The sequence below is a fragment of the Argentina silus genome, assembly GCF_951799395.1.
Source record: "Argentina silus genome assembly, chromosome: 5".
NCBI classification, from domain to species: domain Eukaryota; kingdom Metazoa; phylum Chordata; class Actinopteri; order Argentiniformes; family Argentinidae; genus Argentina; species Argentina silus.
In genome coordinates, this window is record NC_139659.1 from 18,908,182 (window position 1) to 18,935,580 (window position 27,399).

At 43.4% G+C, this 27,399-nt stretch overlaps 2 protein-coding genes across 3 annotated transcripts; one reads left to right on the top strand and one right to left on the bottom strand.

Moving 5' to 3' along the window:
* On the bottom strand, positions 1 to 11,169 carry crata (carnitine O-acetyltransferase a). 2 transcript variants are annotated; one of them, XM_083670251.1, is made up of 15 exons: positions 10,998 to 11,169; positions 10,445 to 10,512; positions 9,753 to 10,031; positions 8,773 to 8,891; positions 7,880 to 7,933; positions 5,850 to 6,015; positions 5,225 to 5,399; positions 4,742 to 4,920; positions 4,314 to 4,414; positions 4,055 to 4,174; positions 3,536 to 3,658; positions 2,431 to 2,566; positions 2,272 to 2,334; positions 1,866 to 2,003; positions 1 to 1,645 (listed from the first exon to the last, which is right to left on the bottom strand). In XM_083670251.1, the coding sequence occupies exons 3-15, from the start codon at positions 10,017 to 10,019 to the stop codon at positions 1,430 to 1,432; spliced, it is 1,857 nt and encodes a 618-aa protein (XP_083526377.1). In that variant the 5' UTR covers positions 10,020 to 10,031; positions 10,445 to 10,512; positions 10,998 to 11,169; the 3' UTR covers positions 1 to 1,429. The 2 variants fall into 2 exon arrangements, with proteins under 2 accessions (XP_083526377.1, XP_083526376.1); XM_083670250.1 differs by lacking the exon at positions 10,445 to 10,512.
* Positions 11,170 to 11,270: 101 nt separating this feature from the next.
* On the top strand, positions 11,271 to 27,329 carry ptpa (protein phosphatase 2 phosphatase activator). Its single transcript, XM_083670838.1, has 10 exons — positions 11,271 to 11,309; positions 13,225 to 13,334; positions 13,727 to 13,813; positions 15,035 to 15,160; positions 15,270 to 15,387; positions 16,528 to 16,627; positions 16,836 to 16,960; positions 17,505 to 17,605; positions 19,944 to 20,051; positions 26,564 to 27,329. The coding sequence occupies exons 1-10, from the start codon at positions 11,285 to 11,287 to the stop codon at positions 26,639 to 26,641; spliced, it is 978 nt and encodes a 325-aa protein (XP_083526964.1). The 5' UTR covers positions 11,271 to 11,284; the 3' UTR covers positions 26,642 to 27,329.
* Positions 27,330 to 27,399: the final 70 nt, after the last annotated feature.

Genomic DNA, 27,399 nt, shown 5'->3' on the forward strand with positions numbered 1-27,399 from the left:
ATATTAACAACTTGATTTAATGATCTTAATGTAGGTGGAAATACAAAACAAGTCCCTGGGCTAGGCTAACAAGAGATCACTTCGATGTTCAGTATTACAAGAATATTCACAATCACTAGGATACCATCAGGTAAATACTGTAAGCTTGATAGGCTTGCAAATCCAAGTGATATTCAAGAGACAATAGAGGTTTTTGCAGACACATATTGTCATTCAGTGAAGGGTGATACCAGGATATCTGAGATGTGACATTATTATTATCTCTTGGTTTCTGTTGTGAGCAAAGGTAAAGAGCCTCTATGCAGGCATGTCAATGGTGAACATATGACTGTGGGCAAGGTTAGCAACAGCAAAAAGATAAATCCTACTGTTGAGATTGTCATGGGTCTTAGCTTCTGATAGAAATGATTTTGTACTTCCAAACAATGTTTACTTTTCGTGAACAATATTAATCTTGTATTATACATAGTGCTATGAACCAAGACACAGAAGTTCTTCCAAAATTAAAATCTCTGTATTTACATAATTATGGTGTTAAAAACAAAGAAAACACAAAGAAAGAAGAAACATTCCAGCAACCCACTCCCCCACCTTCAAGTTAATGCTACAATTTTAACATGCCTTTCTCAATCTTCATAGTGATTCAATCTCTTCAAAGATCCATGTAGCGCATTAATTGTTCTCTCTCTGGCCACAAGCTCGTACAAAAAGAGGTTTGAAATGGAAGGACTATGAGTAGTCTGTAGTCTATACAGACAGGGTAAAACAAGTAAACCTGCCAAATCTGACGGACAATTAATGTGAATACAGTGGAGGAAATAATTATTCAACACATCAACAATTTTTTCATTTAACATATTTCCATTGCAGCTATTCACATGAAATGTAGACCAGACATTGGTATTAACTCAATAAAACTATACAGCTAAAGGAATTAGTACCAGTGTCTGGTCTAAATTTCATGTGAATAGCTGCAATGGAAATATGTTGAATTAAGAATTGCAGTAGATAAATATTTTAATCTGTAATACAAAAACCAACACACCCTGTGGAACTGATGTGCTGCTGCAGCAACTGTGACACAATGCTAAGAACTGAAGCCATGTACCTGGCTCAAATATGGCATAATTTCTATGATATTAAAATACCTGCATTTCCCACTGACAACAAAGTCCATGTCCAACACACACAAGGAAAGATGTACGGTCAACAGTATATCATTAACCATACAGTCGACACTTAGGCCAAAGGTTGATGTAAAGGAACTAGTAACAAATCAAAAATCATCTTCCAAACAGTTTGTGGTGGTTCAGCTTAGTTTGGCCTGAACCAGGTCCGAAGTGGTATTTAGCAGTGTGCTTGTGGCCTTGCCTAGCAAAGCAACCTCCAGCCCAAAGTTTAGCTTAGCTCTGCCTAGCCTAGCCTGGCCTCACAGCTTGGCCTTGGGCGTCTGCTCCAGCAGGGTCCTCATGTCCACCAGAGCGTCCTCCAGGGCCTGGGCCATGCGTGTTGCGTTGGTGTCGTCACAGCTGTTGAAGGCCGACACAGAGAAGTTGATGTGGTTGGCCATGGGGTTGTAGCACACACCGTAGCCATCTGGCACCACAGGGCCGAAGCACATGACACAATCCGTTTTGGCTGGCACCTTTAGCCAGCAGGAGGAGATAGAAAGAAAGAGAAAGAGTGGGGAAGGAGAAGACATGATTTTGTTTTTGCAGCACATGCAGGGTAAGTTACTTATTGTAGTTAATGTACTACATTTTGAAGGGTTTTGTTAGAGATATTTGCTTTGATGCAGTTGGAAGTGTGAAGTTTTGACAGGTTCTAAAACTTCCTTCAGATCTGCAAAAGTCCTTTTATAGTACCTGGCTGGTGGAGAGGTTGTAGTGATTTGACACAGCATAGGATGTGTCCATGAAGATCTCAGGCATGGAGGCTAGGTCTTCTATGGCCTGGAGCTTCAGGCCCAATAGATGTCTGTCAATGGCCTGGCCACGGATCGCCTGGGGACAACACAGTCCAGACAACAGAAAAACACACATGAGGAAAACCACTGCTTGTTGTTAACACACTTCCTCTCAGACTGATCTGAACAGAAAGAAAGAGGCATACCGCTCCGGTTCCCTTATACTGCAATTTGTGAAGTATCTGAGCATTTTTCTTCTCTCAGCCTAAATGGAATGCTTTGTTAAGTAGCAAAGTATTAATGGAGTATTGAAAAAGTAAATGTAGTATTGCTTTCCCATGTTGACTGCACTGTGTAGTGCTCACCATGTCAGTGTATGCCCTGTGTGCCTTCACAGCTTTCTCCAGTAAGGCCACCTTCTCTGTGTTCTGTCCAAACAGAAAAAATGATTATTTTAATTTGTAATTTGCATGGACAATTTGAATTCCCATGAACTTCTGAATCTGAATCTAGCCCAGCCGGACCTGCTTGGCTTGGTCATCAAAAGCCTTGACAAAGTTGGCCGAATCGATGGACGCAGAGCGGATGGTGTCGGTACGGCCCATCTTAAACATGCGCAGGGAGGCGCTCTCGTAAGTGGCACAGCACCGTTGGTACATCCTGAGAGAGTAGGAAGATGGTTAGGACGGGGGAGGATAAAGAGCAGAAGAGACAGGATTAGGTCCTCTAAATGGTTTGTAGCAGTGCCCTGCATCAAACAATTACTATGAGGTTAAAGTAGAGATTGTCAGCTTTTATTTGATTGTATTTGTGTACATATTGGTTTCATCATTCAGAAATTACAATCACAGATTTATCAAATGTCCAGATTAAGCACTCATGCTTAGTAAAATCCTTCACATGCAATAGTTGTCTGAAGTCTGCAACCCATTGACCCAATTTTTGCCTAAAATCTTATCATCAGCAAATGAAATGCATGTTAAATTGGATTTAAATCTGAAGACTGACTTGTTGATGTTTTGGGTCATTGTCTTACTATATGATGAAGCGCCATCCAATGAATTTGGAGGCATTTGCTTGTACTTGAGCAGACAAGATGTTGACAGGTCCTCATGTTGACAGACACCAATAGCAGACTCCAAAGGCAAACGTAAAGGCTAGAATCAATACTAGATATCGACAGCTCTCTTATGCCTGCACAGATGAGGTGACGGAACACACCAGAAACACCTGTCAAGCCAATTGTCCCATTACTTTTGGGTACCGTGATATAGGGGGACTATGCATAAAAAGTGTTGTAATTTCTGAATGGTGAAACCACTATGTACACAAATACCACCAAAGCTGATAATCTCTACTTTAATCTCACAGTTATTGTTTGATTTCAAATCAAGAACTCTTGGAGCGTAGAGCCAACAGAAGAGAAAATGCTTCACTGTCCCATTACTTAGACAGGGCACTGTAATTCTACTACTAAGTATTGTGACTAAAAGTTGATTCTGATCATGTGTCCACATTTTGCTTTGTGAAAATGGGGCATTTTGTGTTTGTAGACAGCAGAACTACATGCCTAAAATCCAATGACTACGGTCTCTTTATACTCCGATAGAGATGCAAGGGAGAGCTCACCTGTAGTAGGCCAGCTGTAAACTCATCTGAATGAAGGCATCAGGGCTCATCTTGTGGGCCTTTGGCACGTTCTTGCCAAAGTGGGAGAACACGATGACTCTGACGTCCAGGTCATGCACCATGCTGTTTAATGGGTCACATTAAGAAAATCCCAAAGGGGATGTTTTTTTGTTTTACTATAAGGTGATTATAACCTCTACAAATAGGTAAAAATACATATTTGTTTCTGTTATCTTGACTTATGCCATTAAAATGCTTCTCAAATACTCATCTTCTTGTATCTCAACATCCATTCCATGTACAGTAGCTCAATGTTAGCAGTCACCACACCACGCACCCTTGTTCTGGAGATATACAGGATGTGCAAGTGTTTACTCCAGACGAGCACTAATTCAGCTGGGATCTAGAATAAAAGCCTTCCCATCCAGTATTTCTCCAGGATTGGTGACCATTGCTGTACTGTCACGTATCATGTTAATGCTGTCATGTATCATGTTAATATAGCTACATAGTTCTCACATGTTCATGTTCTGTTTGGCCTTCTCGATGTCCCTCTTGATCTCAGGCGTGATGTTGAAGCGTAGTTTCTGAGGCATTGGCAAGGGGACCATGGGGGAACGCACCATCTCAAAGTTCTTCCTGTTTATTTGCAATAATGTAACAAAATGAACAGTGAAATCTTGTCTGGACACATGATGACAAAAGCACCTCCCCCAACAAGTATAACCTTGGACAATGTTGAGTCTGATTCATTTATGAGTGATAATGGTCTACTTACGTGTACTCAACCACATGATCAATCAAAGACACGATGGGCGGTCCTTCAGCTGGGGCGTGCTCATACATCAGACCACATGACCCATCTTCTCCAATAATAAACTGGGGTACGGGGAAACAGGAAAAGAAAAGGAAGAAAGGAAAATGCAATTCAGTGTAAGGCCGTGTAATTATGTAGGTAACTACCGGTATATCAGATCCAAAACAAAAAAAAGTGTACCAACAATGTATGTATGTTGCATGGTTGAATATGCTGCGTCCCTCGTTTAAAAGTGAGCCCCTTTTAAAAAAGGAGATTCGACTTGATCCACTGACATTATTTTGGTGCCATCCACCATTTTTTTTTGCATCTAATAAGCACATAGCTATGATTAAAGGGTGAACCGCATGACATATTGTGTGTGTGTGTGTGTGTGTGTTTGCACTCACCTGGAGAGTCTTGTCGAACCAGCGGTTGCCACTGTTCCAGCGGCTGCCCCCCCCGTGGAGCATCTGGACGGCAGCGCGGCTGCGGTACATCTCGTCAGACACGCGCGGCATGGGCGCGTCCAGACACACCGTGAAGATGCTCTTCTGGATGGCCCGCACAGAGTCCTTATTGGTCTTGTCTGAAGGAGGGAGGGGGACAAACGTACATGGATATGGAATTCTGCTGTACATCCACAATCACAACATTCACAGTCACAACATCATAATGGATGAGTAGCTTCTGCATGAGCAACAGGAAGTCCAGAGGAAGCCACGTTAAGACTACCGAGATGCATCCAAAGCCTTATTTGCACTTAATTCCTTTCCTGGCACACCAAATCGTTTTGAATAAAAACATATCATTAAATACTGTATATACGTTTCCATAATAATCTTAAAAATGCTTTGCTCATTGTCCAAAAATAAAAAGTCATTCGCTCTCACCCTTGATGAGGTTGTTGTAGGCTTTGCCCCAGCTGTTGCGTTGTTGGGAGGTGAGGATGCCGATAGGCTCCTTGTTGGTTTGCAGGGAGGAGTTCCAGATCTTCTCCAGCTGCATGTAGAGCTGGTCCACCGTCAGAGGAGTGCCATCGCTGTTATAGACATCCAGCACAAAGAACTGGAGGGAGAGGAGAGATGGTAAATAGACATTCATTGTCACGCATACGCACGTACCTCTATAGGGTACCGAAGTGAAGTGTGAAATATAAACGTTGTGTAACATATAGACTTACAGTCTCTTGTACATTAATTTGTCCAATTTGATTAGTCTATAAGTTAGCTTATTCACTTTCATGTTTTGACAAAATAATTGAAAACGCTTGACAGAACCAAACGCTAGTTAATTGAAAAGAAAACAAGAAACTGTATTGTTACACAATAATGTGTAACACAATGCTTATAGTAGATATTTGGCTTGAACCTGAAGTAAGTTCACGGAATACATATTGACGAAACCACTTTGCTCCCTATTGATGTGTCCGGGAATGAAAAACATCCTTGTATAACATAGTAGTCGCAAAAAAGGCATGAAGTGCACCTAGTATTTATGATTCAACATCTTTCTAACCTGGAAGTTGTGCACCACTGTGATGTGTGTGGGAGGTCTGGAGCTGCCTGCATGGTTCACCACCATGTCACTCTTCAGGCCGGGAATGCGACAAGAGGACAAGACCCGATAGTACTGGTGCATACACAGTGACTTCCCACCCAGGTACTCCAGTGGTAACGTTTCACTGGGGGAAAACAGTGAGAAATCGATGGTCAAGCATACAGTCATGAGAAAAAGTTAGGACACCCCCCAAAATATTAAGTTATTCTCTTAAAAATATGGACATATCAATGTCTAACAATGTCTATAGATAAAGGGGATGTAATTGAACAAAAAACTATGAAAATGTAACTTTGTAATCATTTATTTAACGAAAAATTAACAATAATGCCAATTCCTACTGAGGAAAAAGTTAGGACACCCTATGCCCTAATAGCTAGTATTGCCCCCCTTGGCTGAAATAACCTCAATTAGACGTTTCTTATAACTGTCTACAGGTCTCTGACATCAATTGGGAGAAAGTTTTTCCCACTCCTCCTTGCAGAATTCTTTCAGCTGTGTGATGTTCGAGGGGTGTCTTGCATGCACAGCCAGTTTCAAATCAATCCACAGCATCTCAATAAGATTAAGATCCGGGCTTTGACTTGACCATTCCAGAACTCTCAATTTATTTTTCTTGAGTCATTCCTTGGTAGATTTACTGGAATGTTTTGGGTCATTGTCATGTTGCATGGTCCACATCTGCTTCAGCTTCAACTTTCGAACAGATGGTCTCACATTTTCCTCAAGCACCCTCTGATACAATACAAAATTCATAGTGGATTCTATGATGGTGAGCTGACCAGGCCCTGCTGCAGAAAAGCAGCCCCAAACCATGACATTTCCACCCCCATGCTTCACAGTTGGTATGAGGTTCTTGTTCTCAAATGCTGTCTTGGTTTTGCCCCAAACATGTCTACTCTTACTGTGCCCAAATAGTTCAACTTTGGATTCATCTGTCCAAAGCACATTGTTCCAGAAGTTCTGGTCTTTCTCTAGGTGTTCTCTGGCAAACTTTAGTCTTGCCCTGATGTTTTTTTTTGACAGCAGGGGTTTCCTCCTTGCACACCTCCCATGTAATGCAAACTTGTTCAGTCTCTTTCTTATGGTGGATGCATGTACTTTGACATCAATTGTGGCAAGAGATACCTGTAGGTCTCGTGATGACATTCTGGGATTGTTGGAGACTTCTTTAAGCATCTTTCGGTCAGCTCTTAGGCTGAACTTGCTTGGGCGGCCTGACCTGGCCATGTTGGTGGTGGTTTTAAATGTTCTCCACTTGTAAATTATTTTCCGGACAGTGGAATGGCCAATTTCGAATAGTTTGGAGATCTTTTTATATCCCTTCCCAGACTCATATGCATCTACAATTTTTCTTCTGAAGGCCTCAGAGAGCTCTTTTGATCTCGCCATGGTGATGCAACTCACTTCAACAATCAAGAGCAAACCAAACTAAATATCTGAGGCTTAAATAGGACAGGCTCCTCCAAAATCCTCTGTAACGATGTTCTAATCATTTGCACCTGATGTGGTGCTCTTTATTATAATTTTAGGCATTTTAAGTGGAACTAAATGTAGGGGTGTCCTAACTTTTTCCTCACAAGAAGATTGCATTTCTATTAATTACATTTTACCAATAATTTTTTAAATAATTTGTTTCAGTTGTATTTGTTTAGTTATATTACCTCAATTTTTCAATATTGTTCAAATGAATATCAAATGTCCATATGTTTGAATATGTTGAAGAAGACAAAGGTTTTCATAGGGTGTCCTAATTTTTTCTCATGACTGTATATATGTGTGTGTGTGTGTGTGTGGGTGTGTGTGTGTGTGTGTGTGTGTGTGTGTGGTCTGTCAGTGTAGAGGGATGATAGCTGACCTGGGCAAAATCCGTATTTAAAATGGTTTCAAATGTTTGCAAAACAATGAAGTATCTATCTATCACAATCTTTTTTAAAGATTATACAGGTGTATAATTTTATTGGGTCAAACTCAGGAGTGGCACTCACTTGTCAACCATTGTCTTGAAGTCCAGAACCCCAGAAATCAGCTTGGCAGCAAACCTGGTAGAGGGATTTGAGCATTAGGTTTAAGTGTGAACAAAACAACCAAAGTAGGATGTTGTGGTTGTTTCACAAACATTAAGTGGACAGACATTACGTACTTCATCTCTTTAAAGGGGAAATCTGGGATTCAAACAACAACAACAACAGCTGAGGGATGGGGCTGGAGAAATGTAACCATTCTCAAATTCATTAATTATTCCCAGATTGTCCCTTTAAATATTGAGGATATCAAATAGACTACAAATGCTGTATCTCTTTCAACTCAGTCATATCAACCTCAATGTTAGTGTGATCAATGATGTGAGGTCAACAGCTCAGATCATGAGTCAGTTGGTCGCAATGGGCCACCTAATCCTGTGTTTGTGTCAGTGGGGGCCAATGTGCGGCAATGATCCACTGGTGCACCTTAAAGAGCAGCAGGGGGGGTTCACATACTGGAGGCTAGTATGTATAAAGGTCATGGACCACAGTGCACGGCACAGCACACTGTGACTCTAGCATGGAATGTCACCCAATTGGCAACAAGGTGAGTTGCCAGGGAAGGAACTATAACATTTGCCAAAGACTGACTCCCTATGTCAATCACACAGTAAAAGCAAAGCTCCTGTAGAGTCAGTGTGACTGTAATACAGCCAAACTTTATTAAATGGCAATAGTTTGTGTGTGTTTGGAGTGCAATGCTGCACAGATATTAGCTATACACACTTTGATCATGTTACATCATAGGCTACTAGATATAATGTCATATCATAACGGGGATTGGGGGACGGGGGCATATGTGAACAGCTGAGTCTCTGACGGCCACTATTAGTGGGTCTATAAGGGGGGGGTCTCACCGCATCTGTCCCTGCCTGTCGTTGAACTCCAGTCTGGGCAGGACCACCCCAGGACTAGAGTGGACCACCACCGGCATCCGGTAGTCCAGATAGGCAGTTTTCAGCCACCAATCTGAGAGCTAAAGGGATTTGAGCGAGAGGTTACATGTAAACCAAACAACCAATGTAGCGGTTCCTTGTCTCTTTAAATATTAAGGCACTAGCATGGCATTATCAATGAGAGAGAATGAGAGAGAGAGAGAGAGAGAGAGAGAGAGAGAGAGAGAGAGAGAGAGAGAAAGCACAAGAGGACAAGTTTAGTTGATCATAAATCAGAGCACTGACTGAAATCGTCAACTGGAGTAGGCAGAGTGTGAGAGCTAGGCCGGTGCTTACACAAAGTCACATGAGTTGGTCACATGAGGAAAAAGTTATGGGCAAATGAAGAAGACTGTTTCAGCCACTCAAGACTGAACCAATGTCAACCTTATTGTTGTTATTTTGTATTTTCTATTGTGTATATTGTTCAGTGGGCGCTTGAGACCTGGGTCTCATTGTGATTTCCCTGAGAAAATAAAGGTTTAAATACAAATAAAATAAAAGCATAGACCCTTGCTCTACACCAACAGGTTAGAGCAAGCAGTAACTAACACCACACCCAAAACCCACCAAATCACTAGCCTAGATACTTGACTGTTCCTGCATCCAACAATGCTAATACCTTGTCTTGTTTGCCAGGGCAATGACAAGTTGGCTAAGGAACAAACAGGCACATCAGACATCACTACAAAGCACCTCATGACATCACTTTGATCTGTTCCCTTTACCCTCCCTGTGCTGTGCCATTATATTATTACCCTCCTCTGTGTCATGCCCTGAATAATTTATACAGGTATCAGTAGTATGGTTATTATAACACCTATGCTAAAATGTACCTAGGGATCTAAATAAATAAAACAAATGAATACAAATAATAATCTACCCAGAAGCCGGTAACTCACCCAGTTTTCAGTCTTGCGGGCCCTCCTTTCCAGCCCCTTCTGCAGCCTCTCTCCTACTCCTCCCGGCCTTTGGAACTCAACCACCAGCTCCCTGGTGTGCTTCAGCTCCTCGTCTTCCACAATGGGTTCCAGGGCGGCCAGGTAGCGGTCACAGGTCTGCTGGAGAGGTGGCACGGGAAGCTTGGGCAGACCCTCCTGGTGGGCCAGGTAGCGCCCGGGGATACGCGTCACTGACACAGGCTTCACCAGGCCACAAGGTTTCACCATGCCTGCCTTTACCTGCCAAACAAGAGTGAAGAGGTGGGTGTTCTGGTCAAACTGTGATTTGTAATCCCATGTTACACTATTACACCATAACTAGTAACTAATTGGAAACTGAATTGAGTTTGTTTATTTGTATAGAATTGAATACTAGTCATACTGTCAACAAAGGTTACCATGTTGTAGTTATGGAATTTTTATGTATGAGAATGGTGTCAACAACTAAACTAGTAATTTGAAAAGGACTTTGTCCAGTTACCTTTCATTACAGGTCAATCATTGTCATGTCAAACTCATCTGCAGCAGCCATCATATGCACACAAATAATACATTCTGATGGTTATCAACGTTATGTCGTAACTACATAGCCTAAACCAAAGGCAACTTAGAACTGTTTTCATAATGATATTGGCAAAATAATGGGAGTTTACTTTCCAAAGCAATGTTCAGCAGCACAAAGATGATCTGACATGATGTGCAGATATGCGTTCTGTCCAGACTAGGAAGTAAGATTAAGTATCATTATCACTTCCAAATATATTGCATTATTGGATAATGCTTCCAAATATAATGCATATAATTGTCAAGCCACAAAATCGGTGCGAATGTCAGGGTTATTTTGTTCGTCCAGACAGATGAGAGGCCATGAAGTAAGGGAAACAATCAACTGAAACAATCAAACAATCCATGGCGTCTCATCTGTCTGGACGATCAAAATAACTCGGCTGCTGGAGAAATACCTGTACGTAGCTAGTCACATGTGAGCTGCTACTGACACTACTCTTACTCTTTGCCCCGTTGGCTTGATGCTTGATTAAGGCTGTTTGACAAAACCGAGTATTTTAACACTCAATCGACACAAACCCACGAAAATCCCACCAGCCTAGACCTGCCAAATTAGCTTGCATCCACGACATGCATTCAAGGCCCCATTGTAAATAAAGTATTGCTAGCATAAGATAGCATGGTTGATTCTGTACTTACCATCGTCCTGACCAAACTGCTCAACATGATGTATTCAAAGAACGGCCCACAACAGGCCTGCGATTAAAGAACAGCTATGATTCGGTCTTTCATTCCCTGTTCCAGTGCAATTGACCACTGACGGAGCGAGCAAGGGCGAATTATTGTGAAACACCCTCCTCAAAACAACTTCACAGCCTTGTTACGCATGTGCACCGAAGCGCCGCGAGGGGGCGCTGGTTAAAACACAAAGAGAAGGTGAAAGTTGAAAGTTGATGTTGTCAAAATCCTCACCTTTCCTTGTAAACATGGCGGAGACTGAACATCATTCAGGTAAATAGTCTAGTATTCAAAAAAACAATTACATGCGTGCAGTGTTTGCAGACAATATTAACAGCTGGCTAACAAGTAGAGTATGCATGGGGAATGAAGTTATGCCGCTCGTGCTTCTCGTAAATTTCGCCAGCTAGCTAAATCAATGAATGGATCAATCATGGTTTATGGCTAGCAAGCTACCTAGGTAACTAGTGTAGTATAGCTGACGTTAGCCGACTAGATCTAGATTTAGTCCAAACTCAGGACGGGGAGTGGTGCCTAATTTATGAGTGTGCAATTTGTGGTGAGACGCTAATGTTTCATGCTGTAGTGGACATGCTTACATTCCCGCAAATGTTGCCAGTTTTGATTAGCTGTCAGCAGCCTAGCCCGAGGACTTAGTTGGCAACTCGGGCAGCAGTGGCACTGCGAGAGTGGAAGCTCAGCTGCTCTGTATCGATATATAGTTGTGTTGCCTGGTCAATATCATTCACTTAGTGCACTGGAAACACATGTATTCCTAATATGGAAAAAGCTATATTTTGGCATGCTTTTCCTTTTTCCTTCCTTTGTTCTCTATCTTTCGGTCATGATTGTCCATGTAGCTGTAGCTAACTAACCGCAATATTTGTGGATATAACTAACTAGGCTAGTGTTGCTTAATTTTAAATCTAGTAATCTGTTTGTGTTGTTGGATGAGCCATACAGCCAGACTGTAGTACCCCATTCTCAATCTCAGTACCTCATATTTTGAGGTTATCATCATCAGACCCATCTCTTCAGGATACATCTTGACTGTCCCTCCTAAGACCTCTTCCCCCCTCACTACCCCTCTGTACAGTTCCTCTACTGTTAATAATAACAATTTTAAAAAATCTTTAAAAAATCCTTCATTTTTCTAGCATTGTGACTGCCAATAGCACCTGGTCCTAGCATCGATTTTTGCTTATGATGACTGATGTATAGATGATTCACTTACTTTAGACAAATGTACTCGTTCTGGGTATAAGTGTCTGCTAAATGTCAAAAATGTAGGTGTTATTATGACAGTATCAATCTCTGTCTATTAAAAGCTAAGCATCTCTTTGGAATATATGGAAATATGGCAATCAATGCTGATTGATAGGGTGATGAATTGTTTACAATGTCAGAGTTTCCCCCTATAAGCATTCTTGACCATCTGGGGAGAAAATGTTGTCGACATGCTGCCAATTCTATCAGCTCAACATCCGTGGACTTGTTACCAAATGCGCCCAGCGTGGTCTCAGGGGAAAAGCCCCTGCATGCAGTTATAAAGCTGTAGTATGCCACATGATGATAATTTTACTCTGAATTTGAGCATTGTAATCTGTGCGTGCAACTAGAAAACCTAAGCTCCTCTGCACTCTCCAATATTAAAGTAATTTTGTTTTGATGCACTTGGTTTTGAGGAGAGGGTCTCTGTGTGTGTGTGTGTGTGTGTGTGTGTGTGTGTGTGTGTGTGTGTGTGTGTGTGTGTGTGTTTCTCTTTACGTAGCTATGCTCTGGATGGTTGTGTTTCCATTTAGGCTATTACAACCAGGGCTATACTTGGAGGGCAGTTGTCTCTCCAATAACCACTAGAGTTGGTTAGGGTTAACTCCAGAGACAACTGCTGTGTCCCAGTTTGCTTCAGTGTCCTCCTTTCTTCACCTTGTGTCCATGTTATGATTATGAGAGGTTTCCACCATATTGCTCTCGCCTGTTCCAGCTTTTCAGATCAATACGTAAGAAGGAATTTTGACTATGACTACCTTGCAAAAACAGACAAAGGGCTTCAATGTTGAAACGCCCATCAACTTCAAATTCTATTTCCAGAGCGTTGGCCATGAAGGAAGGAAGGATAAAGCGATTGAAGACCAGATACAGCAAACGTAATATGATAATAACTTGGTTTCACTCTCTTTTCCCTCAGGCTCCTCCCCTGAAGATGACACAGCTCAGACTCCAGCCACTTCTAACTTCATGGTGCCCAAAAAGGAGATCGCCATGATTCCCGACATGGGGAAGTGGAAGCGCTCTCAGGTACTCCACACACACCTCAGTACAGTACGATACCTAACTAGTCCTAATTCCAAATCAATCCGTCGTCCCTATCCCCAGGGCTTTTGGGATGCCCCTTTGCAGGGGTTAGGGTTGCAATTCCCTGACAGCGAGCACCTTGCAATCCCCTGACAGATACAGTACAAAAACAGAAGGTAGGTCAGCAAAACAGGCAAACGCAAGCAGCACAGCATAAACCGCAGGTATCAACTCGATAGCGCGGCATGTCATGCAAGCAAGCAGTAGCAGCAACCATATCAGGCCTATTAGCAGCAGAAGCAGTATACAGCGATAGCAAGATGTGTTTCCCTCCATTTCATATTACTACCCCCCCCCCCCCTTATTCATCTCCATCTATCTTTCTCTTTCCAAAGGCGTATGCTGACTACATGGGATTCGTTCTGACGCTGAACGAGGGAGTCAAGGGGAAAAAGCTCACATGTGAATACAAAGTATCTGAGGTACTGTGGAGCAGCACCAGTCACCACCTGTAGAGCTGTAACAATACTATTGTTATACCATTATATATATATGTTTTTAGGGTATTTCTGCTTCATTGGGATAGAGACAGTAGATTGACAGGAAGAATGGGAGATAGAGGAGGGGTGACATGCAAGACGTGTCGAGGGTCGGAATCGAACCAGGAACCTTGCGATTATGTGGTATGCGCATTAGTGTGCTACGCCACTAAGCGCCCCACAATACATTAATTTGTATCAACATTCATTGTTACACCACCCCCTCGATCACTCACGCTTGCTGGGGTCCAACAGAAATGTGCGAGTGTGAGGTGCGTGAATTATTGAAACACATAAACTTTGCTCAAATTAAGCCTCAGCAAAAACATCCAATTGGTTATGAAACTTTTAATGATGTTTGTTATCGACTACAACCAACACCTAAAGAATGTTGTGTAGGGAAGGGAATCCCAATTCGGGCCGACAATTTCTACTTTCTAATGCAAGTGTGCAGTCATCCTTGCAGCAGGGGCGCCGTCAGTTGGTTAAACGTTTTGCAACGTTTTGCAACGTTTATCCACGCTGCACGTTGAACGGCACATTCTCTCACTGCGGCGCGCAATGTTCTTCAACAGTCTTTAAGGTATGTTTGGCTCCCATTTGTTGGCCTTGGCAGCGTGTGCCGAGCTGGCGAAATGAGTAGTTCAGCACGCATCATTACTACCTCAATGACTCGTTCAAATCAGAACCGTTTCCATCCAATTAAACGTTGCACAATGTTGTGCCTTGCTAAACATGACCCGGGACAATTCGGTGACCGCTCGCCTTGTCTTGCAAGGGCTCACTGCAGCTCACAAATGATTATGCTGATTATAGGCTATTTTGCTACCGGGTTAAAAATACAGTCATACAACTGCAAGATATCCCTTGTTACAGAGGGGTTGGTAGTGTATTGTATCTATTCAAATGAACACAGTTATGTTTTGCATGGAGTCCTTCCATGTCAATATGAAAGGGATAGATTGCAATCTACTTGATTTTGTGAGTGAGTTGAGTGCACAAGCGTGTGTGTGTGTGTGTGTGTGTGTGTGAGTGAGTGCCCAAGTGTGTGTGTGAGAGCGTGTGTGTGTGTGCACACGTGCGTGAGTGAGTGCATGTTGGAGTTAGCTGCAGACAGTGCTACAAACAAACATGTTATGTTGACAGTTGTATGATCCTTCCCAGACAATAGATAAACTGATGGATCTGTTGGGGACCCTAGACCGGTGGATTGATGAGACCCCACCAGCGGACCAGCCCTCTCGCTTTGGCAACAAGGCCTACAGGACCTGGTATGCCAAGCTGGACCAGGTGGGCATACACACACACACACACACACACACACACACACTGTATCCGTCTGACAAATTTCTCAATTAATGAGTACAACTGATTGAAATTTGTGTGTGTGTGTGTATAGGAAGCAGAAGCACTGGTTGCGGCAGTGATCCCAGCAGACAAGAGTGCTGCAGCTCCAGAGATAGCTGTGTATCTGAAAGAGGCGGTGGGAAACTCTACTAGGATAGACTACGGGACAGGTAACGAATGGGTTGTAATTTTTTACAAAATCTGGGATTCCAGATCTGGAATTTTATTGTTCAGGTTTGTCTTATGTAGCGGTAAACAGTTGAGTGTAGGCCATTACAATTAAATGACTTGCAAAATCTCTAACACAATAAAATAAAAAAATAAGACTGACCCCCGTTCTTTGTTATGCTCACAGTCGACTCCAATTTTTTTGTAGTCCAGTAGTTGCTAATTCATATTTTTTTTCATGGAGCTCTACAAAAAATGCCACGACAGATAAGACGGTGTGTTGACGGTCTGTCTATAAAAGCTGATTTATGCCTGATCTGGCACTGCGGTGCGGAGGCTCCATACGGAGGAAGGTATGAGGCGATTGCGCAGCCTCCGGAGGCGAAATCAACCTTTGCACGGCATTGCCGTACGCCTCTCAAATGTTGTAACAATGCGGAGGGCTCCGTATAGCTCCAAATAGATCTGCATTGACGTGATTGGTTGAAGGAAGGTTGCGGGGGTACATCCTCACAATCTATTGGATGCGTAGACAAACTACGTTTCTGCTCCACTCCACCGAGCGCAAGAAGCGTGAATGGCGACGGGGGCGGCAACGCCGTAAATGCTGAACGGGCAATCCAGCCGGCGGATTGACCATGAATCGGCTTTGTAGACATACTGTATATGATATCAGACACAGTAGTAACAGCAGCAGAGCACCAGGTAGACAGAAAGACGCCTGCACAGTGGTACAGTAGCAACAGCAGTGTGTGGTCAGGTGCGAGGAATGTGGCACGGTCTTGAGATCCAGCTGTTCATCACTGTCTCACAGCATGGGGGGGGGAGAAACTTTGAGCCTACGAACGAGTCTTTTTGCTTGCTGAGCCGTCTGACTATAGGGGAGAGAGCAGTCCGTGGTCAGCGTCCTGGATGGACGGGTGCGTGCGTGCGTGAGCGAGTGAGACAGTGAGACAGTGTGTTTGTCCTTGTCTCATATATCCACTAGAGGGAGCCAGGTAGCCATTGAAACATGAATCCTCAATTTGGTGCAAGTCAAATACAAGAACTAAGCTATATAGTATAGTAAATGTGTACCATTCTGCCTGTGCTCATGTAACTTTATTCCTCCATGAATAACGTGTGTGTGTGTGTGTGTTCAGGTCATGAGGCTGCCTTTGCTGCCTTCCTCTGCTGTCTCTGCAAGGTCGGAGCTCTTAGGGTAGACGACCAGTTGGCCATTATTTTCAAGGTGTTCGACAGGTATAGCATACTACGTGTGTGTGTGTGTGTGTGTGTGTGTGTGTGTGTGTGTGTGTGTACCATGCTTATCTTTGTATAACCTGTCTTTTGTATGGTCTTCATACAAGCTGGTCTTAGGCCCGCCAGACACTGTAATATTACATTTTCAAATGATTTTGGTTCGGCCTGTGTCATTTCAGATAGTTTTATAACCTTTTCAATCACTAAGGTATCTGGAAGTGATGCGGAAGCTTCAGAAAACCTATAGAATGGAGCCTGCCGGCAGCCAGGGTGTCTGGGGGCTCGACGATTTCCAGTTTTTACCCTTCATATGGGGCAGCGCCCAGTTCGTTGGTAAGCGACCCACTCACCTTTTGATTTCGGATCAAATGTTTGCATTAGCCACACCTCCCTTAGATTAGTTCTTTATCCCCAGCAGAACTGTGGAAATGATATAGCCGAAAATCCACCCCAGTAGACCCCCTCTGATTTATTTCTATCTATTTTCAACAAGCCTGTCAAGATGCGTTTATTTTGTGACTGTTATTGTTTGAATCTTTAGCCCACTTTGACTGGAATCATACTGTATTCATGTTCTTATAGATTGAGCTTTACATGTGTGTTGGTCATCATTCATGACTCCTGTGGTGAATTATCAGGTCTAAGACTGTAGCGGTCCAGTGTCATTCAGGGTTTTTATTCTTGATGGTCAAAATCTGAATTAGGCCAAGGAGAGCTGATCCTCTCAATATAGACTGAAGTGACACACTTATTTCATACGTGCTGAGATTGTGATCAACTGTGTGGCAAGGAAGGGAGAGGGCGACACCCAGTGGGCTGTGTGTGTAATTGCACTGAGATTTCCTCTCTGATTTCCTCTCTGTTCCCTTTGTGCTAGATCACCCTACACTGGAACCCAGGCACTTTGTAGACGAAAAAGTGGTAAATGAGCACTACCCGGACTACATGTTTCTGGAGTGCATCAAGTTCATAAACGAGGTGAGGAGGAAGAGTAAAACCATGGAAATGAGACAGTAGATTATAAAAAGTATATCCATGAATGATGATATAAACTAATGCTTTGAAATAAAATTGTCATCCAATGGGGGAGGGTGGTGGTGCGTAAAGAAATACTAAAATGAAATAGAAAAAGAGGTGTGGTTAGAGACAATAGGAAAGGAGGTGTGGATAGACACAAAAGCAAAGGAGGTGTGCAGCAGGGTTTGGTGTTGATACCATTGCAATTCAGTGTCCTACGGAAATTAATTGAGCATTTAACCCATTTCTTTCTTGGATGATTTTAAATGTCAGAATATTTATAGCATACAGACCTATTTTGAATATTCCTATATCAACCAATGGGAATTGTATGCATTAGCCTTCCCAACCAGATTTACACACAGACATACACAAGCATACATACATACAACCATTCCATATCCAACTTAACATCAGTTAGCCAGGAAGCCTGAACAGAAAACTGAAGCATGGGTGTTGTTGGTGGCGAGTAGCGGAGAGGGGAATGTGATTTTGAGGCTGGGGCGGAAAAGGAGGGGAGGGAAGCAGGGGAGGAGGTCCTGCCCTCCTTACCTCCCCCACCCCCACCCCCACCCACCCCCGCACACACACACACACACACACACACACACACACACACACCCCCCCTCCACAACGGCAGGCTGGGCCAAGTAAGGATGCTGCAGCTGCGTTAGGAGGGGGGCTTTCCCCCTCTCCCTTCTCTCTCTCTCACTCTTTCTTTAGCTCTCACTGTCCAGTTCTCTCTCTCACTCTTTCTTTAGCTCTCACTGTCTCACTGTCTCATTTTCTCAGAGAGGGAGAGAGGGAGAGAGGGAGGGAGGGAGAGAGAGACTGAAAATGGAACCTTTGCTCTCATTTTTTTCTCCCTCTCCTTCCTTCTCTCTCCCTCATTCTCATTCCCTCTCCCTCTGTGTGGATGTGCAAGATACGGTTTCTCTGTTTGGGTTTTTCTCTTTTCGGAGTTCCTCTGTGTATGCGTATCTCTTTGTGTCTTATATTAGGTTTTTCAGCTCTCCCTCCTCTTTTAGTGGCTGTGTGTGCAATCCGTGCATTTCACCCTCTCTCCTTCTCTCTCTCTCTCTCTCTCTTCCTACTTCTCACTCATTCAGTAAAGACTGGTAGTCTGACGGTTTGAATGCTTGTGTATTTTCTCTCCTTCTCTAACGTACCCTTTTCTATGCTTGGGCATTTTCTCACTCACTTACACACTGACACGCGTGCCCACACAAATGCATGCTCTCTCTCTCTCTCTCTCTCTCTCACTCACACACACACACACACACACACTTGCTCTCACACACTCTGTCTCTCTCTGGGAGGTTGTGTGTAGAGCACTGAGCTCACATGAGTCATTTCCTTCCCCACATGCTGTTGTGAATCACTCCTTCCCCAAGGGACCCTCTCTTGATCCCTCCCCCCTCCCCTCCCCCGCCCCACCTCACACAAGTCTGGTTAAGTCCATTGGCTGTGTGGGGGTTGATTTAGGCCTGGGGGAAGCCAGGGTCTAGGCTTGGGTTCCTGCCCCGGTCAGCAGCCGCCCTCTAGGGGGAAGGTGCTGGGAAAAGAATGGGGAGCTGTGTGTGTGTGTGGGGGGGGGCAGACGGGCGGGCGGGCGGGCGGTCGAGCGGGCGGGCGGGCGGGCGGACGGGCGGGGTCCTACACAGCCACTGCATTCATTAATTCATTGGGTGACTCTCTCTCTTCGGGGCAAGTGTAAGGACACACACACGTGCAAAGGAAAAGGCCTCTCTTCACCAGCACCCAAAACAGTATCAGGACAGACTAAGAGGGGGACAACTGTGGTTCTTCCTGTGGCGAATGTGCGTTCAGCCCTACTATCACTGTCATTCCTCCTTCACACACGTATCAGAGTGCAACACGCCCATAGAGCCGACATCAGACGTCATCCTATCTGCACTTCGACAGTGAAGCCATCATTTCAACTTTGCTGTTGCTTTCTGTAAACCCCTGCAAGGTCGTCACCTTATTTTCCAAACTGACAGAAGGTGATGCGATTAAATACCATATTGCATTGTGGGACGGGTGGGGAGGACGGGTGGGGATGGTAGGGCTGAATGACGTAAAACCATGAACGGCCCATCTTTATGCCCATCTTTATGCCATTCCGCTATTGTTATTTTCCCAAACATGGTGTCCACTATATTCTATAATGTAAATAGATTTGCTGGATGGTGTCCATTGAATTAAGCTAATGCTTAATTCAATGGACACCAAAGCTTTTCGATTCTCCCTCTCTCTCTCTCTCTCACTCTCTCTTTCATCCCCTCTCTCTCTATAGATGAAGACCGGTCCGTTTGCTGAGCACTCTAACCAGCTGTGGAACATCAGTGCTGTCCCCAACTGGGCCAAAGTCAACCAGGGCCTGATCCGAATGTACAAGGCAGAGGTAAGAGTTGAGCACACTCTGTACTCTGAACCAGTGGCCTGTCAGTGTTGGTCTTGTAGGGTGTGTACGCTTTTTCTCCAGCCCTGCACTTAACACACCGGATTCAACTCATCAAGCAGTCGATGATTAGTGAGCTAGTTGAATTGGATATGTTTGTGTTGGGTTGGAACAAACGCCTGCACAACCCATGGATCCAACACCGCTCTGAATTTACACTTGAAGAGGCTTTGGGACTCTTCCCTAACTTGAACACTTCCTTTTACTTTATTCTATGGTTGGTCAAATGGATTTATTCACTCAGACTTGGTGGGTAGTGTAGTTTCATGGTTAGCGTTTACACAGGGTTGTCTGGTGAGGGGTGTAGTCCTCCAAGAGGAAAGGAAGAAACTTATTTTTTGTTTGATTTGTCTCAAATGTGAGTAACTAGTATTCCACTTTTAACTTTAGTCAGGCTCTATCTTGTGAGGGGATTGGGAGTTTGAATTCTAAAAGGAGAGAGTTAATGATTCCTTGAGTGGGAAGTGGGAAGAGCATGACAGGGAAGGGTTAAATTAGAGAGCAACTGAGAGAGCAGAATACTGTGTGTGTGTGTGTGTGTGTGTGTGTGTGTGTGTGTGTGTGTGTGTGTGTGTGTGTGAGGGAGAGAGAGAGAGAGAGGGCCCCACCCCCTTCTACTGCTTGAGCCCACATCCTGTGTTTTTGAGAACAGCCTGCGAGTCTTCCCAGAGCTGAGGGGCCAAGCTGTCTACCTACCCCCCTCCTCTCCCTCTCTCTTCTCCTCCCCCCCTCTCTCTCTATCCGCCCCAACCTCCAGGCCTGGAGCAGCCATCAGCGGGCTCGCATTCCAGTCTCCCTCCCCCGGCCCCACACCGGGAATCGGCTCCACTCTTTCAGCCTCTCTCCCTCTCTTTCTCTCCACTCCTCTCTCTGCCCCTGCCTACAGCCGCTGCTTCCCTCAGTCAGCTCTTTCGCAATCTCGGCTAGTCCCTCTGCCAGAGCACAACAACAAAACAAGCAAGTTCCAGACTAGAGTTTTATTTAGTGTTTCTCCTGATTTATAGCTTTTAGTAGAAACAACAGACCAGAGGTAAATGGAATGCGGCTTTAAGAAAGGTTACGACAACCAAATGTTACACAGAGCATTATGCATTATACAGAGCATTGGCAATTCTGCAATATAGAGACAGTACAGAAGTCCAGTCTAAAATGACAGCCGACATTGACGTGTGTTTTAAAATGTGGATGTGACAGTGGCTTTCAAGCGCTGTTGCTCTGCCTTACCTAGCGACATTAAAAACCAAAAAGGGGGAATTAAATGAAAATACACAATGGCAGGAAATCTAAAAAAGCCTAATCACTGCACTGTTGAGAGGTAGCTCATTAAAAGCATTTCATTGTACTGTTTACTGCTGTATCTTGTGCATATGATAAATAAACTTTATTTGATTTAATCTGATCACTAGACATGAAACCAAAAAAACTGCCTCCTTCCATTGAAAGTGCTTTCTAGTCCAGGAGTATGACCTGTGTCAGAGAAAAAGGCCCTTAGGGTTCTTACATGCCCAAACCAGTTCCTAGCCACTACCAACAGGCACTTTGTAGATCTGAAAGGACTGGATGGGTGTAAGCAATATGGTGAATACAGTATCTCACCTTGACTATCATAGGGCAAGGTGAAGCTATTGCCACACACTGCTAACACCTTAATCAAACATTTCAGATCTACAAGAAGTACTCAGGGTAGAGGCTGGGGGGGATCTTTCTAAATTAGGCAAAACATTCACACACACTCCCCACCCACTAATTTATAGAAGGAGGCAAAGTGTTTCTGTGAAAATGTAGTCTGGGTATATGCTTCCAGTTCAAGCCGAAAATCCCCATAATTGTATTTTTTTTTTCTTCAAATAGCTAATATAAGCGTTATGTAACACATTTGCATCCAGTTTCTTGTATGTTTTGTTTTCTGATTAACCAGCCTTTGGTGCTGGTAACCATTTCTAAATGATTTGGTCTCTAAAGAGAGGTCTGAGGAGGAGGAGCCCAGGTGTACCCTAAAGAGATGGGTCTACATCAGAAGAGAGGTAGTTTTACCACCCCACTGGCCTCTCACCTCTGATAGGGTGGGCTGTGAATGACTTTCACCGGAAAAAAAAAACACATTCAAATGTATCTGAAAGTAGTATCTTTCTCACCTTTTGAACTGTCCCTCTACAGGTCAATATATTTGACTCTTTCTCTCCCATGATAACTACAGATGTTTATTTCTCAACCCAGTCAGTAGATGGGGCTCATTTCTAGCCTGGGCTTGTTCTTGTTGTCTTAGGGCAGGGATCGGCAACCTGCGGCTCTGGAGCCATATGTGGCCCTTTTGCCCATCTCCAGTGGCTCCCTGTGGCTTTGACAAACAATTATATGGAAATGAACAACGGTTATTTTTTTAACATTTTCATTTTCATTTATCATTGTTGTAAGTGATTCTTACATTCTCCAATTGTAAAAATGTGTAGCCTATACACCGAATAAAAAAATAAAAAAAAGTTTAAATATTTCGTCAACCTACCTCTACCTCTACCGCCTGGCACCTTTTCCTCTTAATTTTGCTGGACATCAATAGCGGTGGCTTCCATGGATGTATATACATAAATGGCTAGTCTTGAGTCTCCCTAGCTATGGATTCCAAATCCCCAAAATGTAAAATTGCAGAGGAAAATAGAGAATTTAATAGTGCGTGGACAGATTTATTTTCTTTTACCGCCAACACTGCTGGCTTACCGGTATGCTTGATCTGCGGTGAGAAATTAGCAACAAAAAAAGTAATATTGGAAGACATTTCCAGAACAAGCACACTGCATTTGCTGAAAAGTATCCGGCCGGGGATGAGAGAAAGAGAGTGATTTCGGAACTGTTGCGGAAAGCAGAGCAGAGCAGATGTACTTTTAAGAATTGGATCAAATCTCCAAACTCTGCTGCTAGTTTTGGGGCAGCTCAGGAGATAGTAAGGCGTGGAAAGCCGTTCATGGACGGTGAATACATGAAATAGTTGTTCATTAAAATATCAGACCATCTATTCTCAGACTTCAAAAACAAAACTGAGATAGTTTAGAAAATTAAAGATATGCCTCTCTCCGCAAAGACCGTCAAAGACAGGACCATAAAATTGGCAACAAACATCACCAGTCAGCAATTCGAGGACATCGGTTCAGCTCCAGCATACTCAATTGCCTGCGATGACTCAAGCGATGTGAATGATATTGAGCAGACAGCGCTGCTATGCAGGTATGTGAACTCTGATGGGCCGCAGGAAGAAATCATTGAGTTGACGCCACTAAAAGGCCAAACACGGGAGGGAGGACATTTGTGAGGCTGTTGTGAACTGTTTAAATGCCAAAGAAATAAACACCAACCACATGGTGTCAGTGGCTACAGATGGGGCACCCAGTATGAGAGGAACACAGAAGGGGGTTTGTGACTTTACTACAGAAGCTGTTGGATCGAAAGCTGCTTACATTTCACTGCATCTTGCACCAAGAAGCACTGTCCGCTCAAACTCCCCCCCCCCCCCCCGATGAACCACGTCATCCAGATAGTGAACAAAATAATGGCAAAAGGCTTAAACCACCTGTGCATTCTGTGCATTGCTAGATGAGGTCGACAGCGCATATTTGGATCTCCTGCTGCATAACAGAGTCCGGTGGCTGTCCGGGGGGAGGTCCTGAAACGGTTTGCCGCTTGTGTTGAACATGTGAAAACTTTCCTGCAAAGCAAAGACCTGACCTATCCAGAACTGGAAGATCCCGATTGGCCAGAAAAGTTGTACTTGGACATGACAAGTCACCTAAACACACTGAACAAAAGTCTCCAGGAGATGCTGGAAGATGTATTAGCGTTTGAACGCAAGTTGACAGTGTTTCGCCAGAGATGTACAGAGAGGCGCGCTCTCTCACTTCCCCTCCCTGAGAGAATTCAAAGAAGGACACAATCACATCAGTTGTGATTATTTACAACGTGCGGTCATCGGAATGCAAACTGCATTTGGGGAAAGAAAGGAAAAAAACGACACTATCCTTCCCTGTCACACCACTGGACATTGACCCATCCCTGTTGAACATGTCCGCATTCACAGTAGTAAGTCAACCCGACCTTGAAATTGAACTGGCCAACATAGCTGACAAAGACTTATGGGTGTCCAACTTCAAAAGCCTGACAGCCGAGCTCAAAGATGTCGCCCGTCAGAAGGCCATTCTCGCTCAAAACCACAAATGGAGCGATATTGAAAACTTCCCAAAACCCGACAAACTTTTGTTTGAAACATGGAATGCTATTCCCGACAATTATATGAACATGAAGAAGTATGCATTTGGAGTCCTGTCCATCTTTGGATCAACGTACTTGCGAGCAGGTTTTCTCAAGCATGAACTACATAAAATCCAAATATCGCTCCCGCCTCACAGATGAGAGCCTGCAGTCTTGTATGAAGATCAAAGTTACATCTTACAGCCCTGATACCGAGAAGATCTGCAGAGACGTTCAGAAACAGAAATCACATTAAACGGGTGAGAACCCTATCCTTTAATAGGTTATTATTTTGCAACAAAAGATGTGTTTTTAGCAAGTTGTGATTTTGTCAATGAACCGAATGACCCTTAGCTGATATCGTTGTGTTTTATGCTGAGGCTCGAGGGTTGATTGCTGTACGTGGCTGAGAAAAAAAGAAGAGGATTATCTCGCACTGAACTGGACTTTAGTCAAAATTTAATTGAAACTGGCATTTTTTTTTTTACTTTTTACTATTTTAAAGATATTAGGCTGCAATATGTTTTATTTATTATTAAAGTAGGCTACTTTTTATTTTATTAATTTGCACAAACACGGTAGGCATGCTAGTAACACTCCCACTATGCAAACATTACCAAAATTTGACGGGGCGAGGGTATCCTAGGATGTTGCAAGAGATTTTCATGGCTCACAATAGCACAGGGCAAGTATTGGAAAGAGGAAGCATTTTGTCTTCTTTTAGCTCCACTCAACAGTTTGGATTTGAAATCAAACAATTACTATGGGGTCAAAGTAGAGATTCTCAGCTTTAATTCAATGAACGTACTCCCTGTATTTCAGGGCTCAAAAGGTATTGGAAAAAAGAATATAATGTCCAAATAAAGTACTCGTTTAGTATTTGGTCGACGATTCTTTGCATGCAATAACTGCCTGAGGTCTACGACCCATTGACCTCACCAGACGCAGGGTTCTCTGGTGATGCTCTGCCAGGCCTATACTGCAGCCATGTTCAGTTGTTGTTTGTTTTGAGGTATTTTTGCCTAGAATCGTGTCATCAGGAAATGAAATTCTTGTTCAATTGGATTTAAATCTGAAGATTGACTTCAGATTTAAGACTGCCAGTCAAGAACTTTACACTTTTTGGCCCTGGAAATCCCTAGTTGCTTTGACCGTATGTTTGTGGTCATTGTCTGACTGTATGATGAAGCGCCATCCAATGAACTTGGAGGCATTTGCTAGTACTCGAGCAGACAAGATGTTTCTATACACTTCATAATACAGCCTTATTCTAAAATGGATTAAATTAATTTTTTCCCCTCATCAGTCTACACACAATACCTCATAATGACAAAGCCAAAACAGGTTTTTAGAAATGTTTGCTAATTTATTAAAAATAAAAAACTGATATCACATTTACATAAGTATTCAGACCTTTTACTCAGTACTTTGTTGAAGCACCTTTGGCAGCGATTACAGCCTCAAGTCTTCTTGGGTATGACACTACAAGCTTGGCACATCTGTATTTGGGGAGTTTCTCCCATTCTCTGCAGATCCTCTCAAGCTCTGTCAGGTTGGATGGGGAGCATCGGTGCACAGCTATTTTCAGGGTTCAAGTCCGGGCTCTGGCTGGGCCACTCAAGGACATTCAGAGACTTGTCCCGAAGCCACTCCTGCGTTGTCTTGGCTGTGTGCTTAGGGTCGTTCATTCTGAAGTCTTATGTCCTGAGCGCTCTGGAGCAGGTTTTCATCAAGGATCTCTCTGTACTTTGCTCCGTTCATCTTTCCCTCGATCCTGGCTAGTTTCCCAGTCCCTGCCACTGAAAAACATCCCCCCACAACATGATGCTGCCACCACCACTCAGTTTTTTATTTTTAATAAATTAGCAAACATTTCTAAAAACCTGTTTTGGCTTTGTCATTATTGGGTAATATTTCATCCATTTTAGAATAAGGCTGTTACATAACAAAATGTGGAAAAAGTGAAGGGGTCTCAATACTTTCCGAATGCACTTGTATACATGCCCAAACCATAGCACCCCCTCCACCATGTTTCACAGATGAGGTGGTATGCTGTAAATCTTCGGCAGATCCTTTTTTCAAACTTGCTCTTGCAATCACTCTGGTACATGATAATATTTGTGTTATCAGTCCACAAGACCATTGTCCTACCTCCCTCTCTCTCTCTGTGTATGTAACCCTTCTTTCTCTCTTTCTACCCCACCGCAATCGTATCCTAGTGCTTGGAGAAGTTCCCTGTCATTCAGCACTTCAAGTTTGGCAGTCTTCTCTCCATCCAGCCTGTGGAGAAGCCCTGATGCAGCTGGAGTGAGCCACCCCTCAGCGGACGAAGAGACCAAAGTCCAACAATCCTAGAGGACGTGCATCCCCCTCCTCATGCAACAACCCCCCCCCCCCCCCCCCCCCCACACCTCAAAAATGATTCCCCAATATTAGTACACCACAAACCCAATAGCTGTCTCTTAAAAAAATAAATCCCCTTCAATTTGCCAATTATGTTACGACCATCATCAGTGACTCCATTTGTTTTTGTGTGTGTGTGTGTGTCTGTGTGTCGTGTGTGTGTCAGAAAGCTGTCAGTCATCCACATTGCAATACTGAGCGTGCATATATACCAGTGTGTCTATTTTATTTATATACATGTACAAAGATCTAACCTTGTATAGAGGGGTAGGCGAGCCTGATACACACCAGGGAAGAGAAGTGCTTGTGCTTACTGTAAGTGGCCTGATTTGTATAGCTCTTACCCATACTGGGCATATTAGTCTTTGAGGAAAGCGTGTTATGAATGTGACCTCCCTATTTTCTCTGAATTATGGGGAGATTCACCATTGAATGATTTGTCAATCTCAAACTTTTTTGTTTTTAGTGTATACTGATTTTATTTTGCCAACTGTTTTCAGTTTTGTCGCACTGTGTCAATGTCATGATTGCCTGTACTGTCACCCAAGATGTAAGTCATATTAATAATTTGTTAATAATTTTGGTGTTTGTGTATTGTTTTGTTTTTTTAAAGCTTACGTTTAGTTTTTGAAATATGGTCATCCTGCTTGGT

What these genes read in the sequence shown, in the direction of transcription:
- ptpa (XM_083670838.1), top strand. Translation starts at nt 11,285, where the DNA reads ATGGCGGAGACTGAACATCATTCAG. An exon ending in GGAAGTGGAAGCGCTCTCAG is followed by an intron (nt 13,335 to 13,726) that starts GTACTCCACACA and finishes CTCTTTCCAAAG; the next exon opens with GCGTATGCTGACTACATGGG. An exon ending in TCCGAATGTACAAGGCAGAG is followed by an intron (nt 20,052 to 26,563) that starts GTAAGAGTTGAG and finishes ATCGTATCCTAG; the next exon opens with TGCTTGGAGAAGTTCCCTGT.
- crata (XM_083670250.1), bottom strand. Translation starts at nt 11,024, where the DNA reads ATGTTGAGCAGTTTGGTCAGGACGATG. An exon ending in CCCGCAAGACTGAAAACTGG is followed by an intron (nt 8,892 to 9,752) that starts GTGAGTTACCGG and finishes AAATCCCTTTAG; the next exon opens with CTCTCAGATTGGTGGCTGAA. An exon ending in GCCAAACAGAACATGAACAT is followed by an intron (nt 3,659 to 4,054) that starts GTGAGAACTATG and finishes CCCATTAAACAG; the next exon opens with CATGGTGCATGACCTGGACG.